At 35.2% G+C, this 7305-nt stretch overlaps 1 protein-coding gene across 1 annotated transcript in view; it reads right to left on the reverse strand.

Moving 5' to 3' along the window:
- LOC107745459 (sodium channel protein type 8 subunit alpha-like) overlaps window positions 1-7305 on the reverse strand; it is a 71455-nt gene that overhangs the window by 37068 nt on the left and 27082 nt on the right. Inside the window, exons 4-7 of the mRNA XM_016559342.1 lie at window positions 6456-6545; window positions 6203-6331; window positions 3153-3244; window positions 265-486 (exon numbers count right to left, since the gene is read on the reverse strand). Of these exons, the coding sequence (XP_016414828.1) occupies window positions 265-486; window positions 3153-3244; window positions 6203-6331; window positions 6456-6545 (533 nt within the window). The remainder of the gene's footprint in view (window positions 1-264; window positions 487-3152; window positions 3245-6202; window positions 6332-6455; window positions 6546-7305) is intronic.

A 7305-nucleotide genomic window follows, 5' to 3' on the forward strand; every position in this document is an offset into this window, starting at 1 on the left:
TATATATATATATATATACTGTATATATATATATGACATTTAACAGTGTTAAATTATTAATTTATAAATATTAAATATAAAAAAATCTAAATATAAGTAGTCATTATATTATAGTTATTATAGATGTAGTTAATTCTTTGTTTTTATTAAAGATTAACTGTAAATGAGTGTTACATGGCAGTTAAAGCAATGCACGATAAACAGAAACTAATATATTGTATAACTGTTTCTGTAATTTGTGTGACAAACTAAACAAAAGCTCACTATCATTCATGATGTACTCATCCCAGTTGAATGCATGGGTGCCATTGGCCTGGAATAGTTCTGTGATGTTGATGGGCCAGATGACACACTTTTGTCGCAGATTTCCCATGAAGAGCTGCAGACCAATGAGGGCAAAGACACTGAGGCAGAAAACGGTGAGGATCATCACATCTGACAGCTTCTTCACTGACTGGATCAAAGCGCCAACAATGGTCTTCAGACCTTTGAGATATCGAATATGCACACACATACACGCACAAATATGCACACACGCGCACACAAACACACACACACAAAAAGGCAAAGACAGTTGCATGTGTGTTCAAGTCCCAGAAGTGTATAAAAGGAGTCTCAAGGCATGATGTGAGGAATTCACATTTTTAGATGTGAGGCCAGCAACGTTTCATGTATATGTCTTGTGTACATATTATGTAGATCTGTGGTTCTCAGCTGGTGGTGTGCAGGTATTTTCTGATTGCAGGGAACAACGCAATTGTTATGCAATACATTTCTATCTATCTATCTATCTATCTATCGAAAGCAAATATTACTTCTCAAAAGAGGGAGAAAACATTTCCCATACCATTTGTTGTTGATATCATAGGTCAGGCATCCAATAAAACTCAAAAATCATCTGTTACTTGGTAGAATCATGAACATGATGCTTGACGTGGCCTTCATCATAAACATGGTTTTTGGCCTAATGAGTTTTGTATGATAAATTACTGGCTGCCAAGAGTATGAAACTGTTTGTAAATGTAAATCTGGCTCCTGAAACAAAACCAGTTGAGAACCACTGATATGGATGCTTAAGGGTGCCCTTCAGCATAAATTAATGTTTTTAATTGTTAATTATTATTTTTTCATAATATCATACCTTGAATCCTTATTTTAATTCACAATGACAATGTATAAATAACAGAACCACAAAATACACTTTAAGTGTCTTTACACACATACTGTTTGGGAGCCATCCCGTCATTTGCTCTATTCAGATGAATAATTCACTTTTCTGCTTAAACATGGGTTAATAAACGCCTACAACATTTAATATATTATTTCAGGAAATGCAAAAATTTGTCCTGAAACCTTTTTGAATTCCAGCATTCCATAATAGAAGTTGAATGTTCTCAAAGGATAACCTTCAAATAATTCTCTTGACAATAAAGGGAGGGCTCCCTGAAACAGTGAGAACAGCCTGACATCCAGTTGTCTATAAATACTGCAGCACAACCAGAGGGCCATGACATGGGGAGAATAAAGCAAGCAGGGACTGGAACAGATAATATATTATTTCAGGAAAAGCAAAAATCAGTCCTGAAACATTTTTTAATTCCAAAACAGAAGTTTAAGGTTCTCAAAGGATAACCTTCAAGGAATTTTCTTGACAATAAAGGGAGGGCTCCCTCAAACAGTGAGAACAGCCTGACATCCCATGACATAGAGAGAATAAAGCAAGCAGGGACTAGGGGAGTGAAGATTGCATGCAGGTCATTTCAGCTCGAAGGCTGAACAGAAACAAGTCCAGTGTAAAAATTTTGCATGGCTCCATCAGACATGCTGAGCTAAACATCATCAGAACTGCACTGACCCCTCCATAACTCCCTCCCAAATACAAAAGAGCTGCTTTACCTTCAGGACAGCAGACACTCAAATTACTATTGATATGCTACAATCCTCTTGCCCATAAACCCCACAAAAACATAAAAAAATCTCGCAGGGCTCAGAGATTTGATGAGTAGGCTTTAGTTCATAGCCTTACTGAAAATAACACAGGATGACAAATATGACTTGCAGTAAAAGCTATTCAGCTACATAAATCCTGTTATTTCACCGAAAATGACTTGCGTATGACACTAATGTGTCAAGACATTAAGCTAAAGGTCTGGAATTTTTGCAAAGCCTCTGAATAAAATAAAAACAACTGTACAGATAAAAATGAAACAATTTAACTCATCTGAAACAGATAAAAAAAATAAAAATTTTCCTTGACCATCTGCACTATTCTTATTTTATTTCCAGGTGCAATTTGTGAGTTTCATACAAAATAAAGGGGAAAAAAAGTGAAGAAAAATGAATTGTCAAAAAAATAAAAGGCAGCCAAGCACTTAGTAGGCTAATACTATAAAAGCAAGTGACTTCCAAAGCATCATGCAGCATAAAATATGTCCACAAACTAGGCTTGGCAGTCTTCATAAATAAGTAAAAAGTATATTCTTTGGGAACTCACTGAGAGCTATGCAATTTTCATTTTGGGGAACAAAACATAGCTTGTTAAAAATATCTACTCTAGAGCTCTGAGGCCAGGGGGCTAGTTTGAAAAGGTCTACTTGTTTCCTAATATATATTAATCAGCAAAATTAATGTGTTCATACCTTTATAGTTTGATTTTTGAGAAACATACAAGCTCACACACTAGTGAATTCTACAATTAGCTTTTATCTAAAGTCCTTACTGTTAAAATCTGAAATAAAACATGCCTTATGTAACACAAAGATCTGCTTTAGCAAGATCTCAACAACAAACCTACAAATAATACAGTAGCTTGAGTTCAACCCAGATCAGGGTTTGTTCATAGATACGTTTTTGCCTACAAGAAAGAGGTTAAAGAGGTTTGGTCGCTAAAGCTTTCTAATTTGCTCTAATCTGCTCTGAAGTTTCTAAAGGGGCAAAAGGGTGTCGAAACCAAGGACTCTGGAGATTGATAGTAGACTGCAAAGCCTATCAAAAATGTATAAGTACCATTTTTGATCATTTTGGAGATTGAAAAAAAGCAAATTAAATGGTCCTCTCCAAATTAATTTCTGCTTTAAAAAAAAAGATTTCAAATTGAATAGTAATAGGGGATCATACTGAACGTTAACCTCAGCGTCAAAACTGCGTCTCACCTGGAATGACAGAGATAGTTTTCAATGCTCGGAGAACTCTGAATGTTCTCAGCGCAGATACATTCCCCAGGTCCACAAACTCTGTTACATATCTGAAATAAGGGAGGATCACACACAGACACCAATGACAACCACAAACACACCAAGAACACCACCACGCCAATGAACCACCAGGAGGTACGCCACTCACAGAGCCTGTCCACTACGGGGGGAAAGGAAGGAAAAGAAAACCTAGATACACACACCGACACACCAAGAGAACACCGACCCGACCCCTCCCGCCCACACACTCTCTTACCTGGGATTACAGAAATTGTTTTCAATGCCCTCAGAACTCTGAACGTGCGCAGAGCTGAGACATTGCCTAGGTTTACAAACTCTGTTATATACCTGCAATGATCAGATCAAAGTTACATGGAGACATGGTCATGACTTAGTACTTGATGACTTCCATATGCAGACTAAGATGATCTGTTTCTTATAAGGTGAGGGGAAATTAATGCAGTGTAGGCACAATACAAAGTATAAATGCCAAATATTCCAATATTTTGATGACAAATATACACATTTTAACAAAAAAAAAAAAAGAAAAATAATGCATTTAATAATAACAATAGTAATTATTATTATTATTATTATTATTATGTTAACACAATGAATATTTTATATGTTGAAAAGGTAAACATACTATGACAATCTACATTAAAGATATCTTTCAGGTAGAATATGTGGGCTATTCATGATTTTTATAATATATTATAATTATTATATTATAAAATATATAATTTATAATAATAATAATAATATTTGGCACAACAGCACAAAACCTAATGTCTGTCTCCCACCCCAACAGCTTTTATAAACAAACATGCTTATATGGTGACATACAATATATTTCAGATGAGTATGTCTGGAATGGTTTGTACGGTGCCCGGGAGCTGACATGTTCGTTCACTTAGTTTTGTCGTGGCCATGACATAATAACTCGTGGGAACGTGATAATATGTCGTGGCCACGAGATATTAATTTGAGGGAACGTCATATTAACTCGTGGGAACGTGATATTATGTCGTGGCCACGAGATCATTTTGTCGAGGTAATGACATCCTTATGTCGTGGCCTCGAGATGCTATGTTGAGGGAACAACATCCATTTCTCGTGGCCACCACTTCTTATGTTGAGGGAATGACATATTTTTCTCGTGGCCACGAGTTTACTGCGTAAACAAACCTGCGTGACCATAGCAACCCGGGATTATCAGATATGGATTCATTAATATTTTATTTTGAATTAAGAAATGTTTATATTATTTATTATAGAAATTATTGCATTATTAAATTATTATATTAACCATAGGTCTTGGCTACCGGACTGTCAGCATTCAAATGAAGTTTATCATGAATAAATGTTACATAAAGTGCATTAATATAAAATAGGCCTACAAGAAAACTATTTTATCAATCCTACAGTCTTGTAAGTCCATTAACTGATCGTCTTTTCCCATAATATTTGTATATTATTATTATGATTTTTTTTTTTATTAGTCTATTATTATTGGTTATATTTTTATATTAGTTTATATTCAGTTTTCCCTTCATTTCGATCTCTTTACTTAACTTTCTGAATACTTTTGTAAATAATAGCCTACTGTAAATGCTCGACATGCCAGTAAAGCATTGATTATGCAGAATGGAATTTTTGCTGGAATGCAGTTTAAATTTAACATATATTTCATTTTATTTCGGCTAATTAATAGACCATAATTATAAATACTATAGTGTTTCGTTGAGGAATTAATTATTCACGTAGTTTCATTTGTAAATGAAAACACAACACGCTCATTTATCATCACACATGGGCATAAATACAATCATAAAGTCAAAACTTTATTGGCATAATTGTCAGGCGTTTATTTACAAAATATATGGTAGGCTAGCAAATGCTAGCATAATTATACAAAACGTTAACTAGGTAAAGCGATACACAAATTGAAAGGGGAAATAAGCATATATAACAATAAATATAAAAATATAGCCCTAATAAGTTAATATAATAATAATAATAATAATAATAATAATATACAAATATTAAATTAAATGTTTAATGTTAATAAAAATGTTTTATCCAGTTTTGATAATCCCGGGTTGCTATGGTCACGCAGGTTAGTTTATGCATTAAACTCGTGGCCACGAGAAATGGATGTCATTCCATCAACATAGCATCTCAAGGCCACGACATAAGGATGTCATTACCTCGACAAAATGATCTCGTGGCCACGACATAATATCACGTTCCCACGAGTTAATATGACGTTCCCATGAATTAATATCTCGTGGCCACGACATATTATCACGTTCCCACGAGTTATTATGTCGTGGCCACGACAAAACTAAGTGAACCGACCATGTCACCTCCCAGGCACCGTAGGTTTGTATGCAGAAAACATGACAGATAAATAACAGATACAGTGAAAATGGAGAATGAGAACTAGAATCAGTGTGTGAGAGAGAAAGAGAGAAAGAGTGAGAGTTTTCTGCGTGGGCTGCTAGGAGTCGTGTTGTTGGTGAATGGCTCTAAACACTGATCGGTAGGAACATCTGAACGATGAAAATTCTCAGAAGAGAAGAATAGAGTGAGTATTCTGGATCAGTGCAAGAACCAGGTATATCCACAGAACAGCAGAGAGATGAGGAGAAAAACAGTCACAAGGACAAATGCAGAGCTGTGAGAAACTGGACACGACATGAGCAGAGCTGCCACATCCATAAAGATGCTACCTAAAAAATGTTCATATGGTTAGAGACAGAATATAACAGCTGAAAATGTGTTGTCTGCATCCCCCACATACAGCAAGAGCTCAGTGTACAAGCAGCTTTACCCGTATTTCTTTTCATCATCCATTATAAACAAGAATGAGGAGGAAAATTGTTTCAGGCGAATGTAATAATCCTGACCAGTTAAATGACTTGTTTTTCAAGATTTGATATTAACCGAATGATCGCTCACAAATCAGACTAGGTTTATAATTACATTAATGACAGAATACTTACGCCATTGAGATGACCATGAAATCCAGCCAGTTCCATGGATCTCTAAGGAATGTGAAGTCATCTATACAGAATCCACGGGCAATGATTTTTACAGCTGATTCAAACGTATAAATTCCAGTAAAGGTATACCTGAAGGAAAGAGCAGCAATAACTGGATTAAGAAAAAGGTACTAAAATCTGCTTTATATTTTGAATGTGTATATTTATGATTTTGTGATGTGAATGGCAAGCTGTGGTTAGGATAAATACTTACTCTACTTGTTTGGACCACTCGGGAGGATTACTAAAAGTCATGAACACACAGTTGGTCAAAATCGTACACATAATGAACATGCTGAATACTGTGGGTATCAGTTAAGGAAATTCTGGGATATTACAGAAAAAATTTCACTGTGGCTTTTCACTGTGTAAATATAAATATCAGGACATTCATCAATAACAGAATGCCAAATACAGACAGAAAATGGTGAATTTTGGCTAGTTGTAAAGCACTGCTAGGGCTAGGCAATATTTATATTTCAATATTTTTAGCTTATTATTTGATACTTGATATATATTTTATGTATTCATCTAAACAGCCATTGTTGCAAAGTAGATTAAAATCTTTAATGCAAGAGGTATAATTTTGCATACAGTATCAGACAAACACTTATTTAACAAAATGTTATATTAACAAATTAAATATGTAATACCTTAAAGGGGTCATCGGATGCCCATTTTCCACAAGTTGATATGATTCTTTAGGGTCTTAATGAAAAGTCTATAACATACTTTGGTTAAAATTTCTCAATGGTAGTGTAAAAAACACCCTTTTTACCTTGTCAAAATCAGCTCTGCAGAAATCAACCCATTTTTTGCATGTTGCTTTAAATGCTAATGAGCTCTGCTGACCACGCCCCTCTCTTCCGTGGGGTGACGAAGCCGCATTTAGCCACGAAACTGGCCAAGTAGCACGTTATTAGGAACAGCGATTGCAAAGATTCATAAAAAAACCCTTATACTCACTTATGCTGTAAGTGAAGCTGGATCACGAATGATTCGCGCGAACATAAACGCATTTAGGTAGATCGGGGGCGCATTCCCTTCACAAACAAAGGTAATCC

Source organism: Sinocyclocheilus rhinocerous, unplaced genomic scaffold (assembly GCF_001515625.1).
Source record: "Sinocyclocheilus rhinocerous isolate Xijiao unplaced genomic scaffold, SAMN03320098_v1.1 scaffold2754, whole genome shotgun sequence".
In the NCBI taxonomy this organism is placed as follows: domain Eukaryota; kingdom Metazoa; phylum Chordata; class Actinopteri; order Cypriniformes; family Cyprinidae; genus Sinocyclocheilus; species Sinocyclocheilus rhinocerous.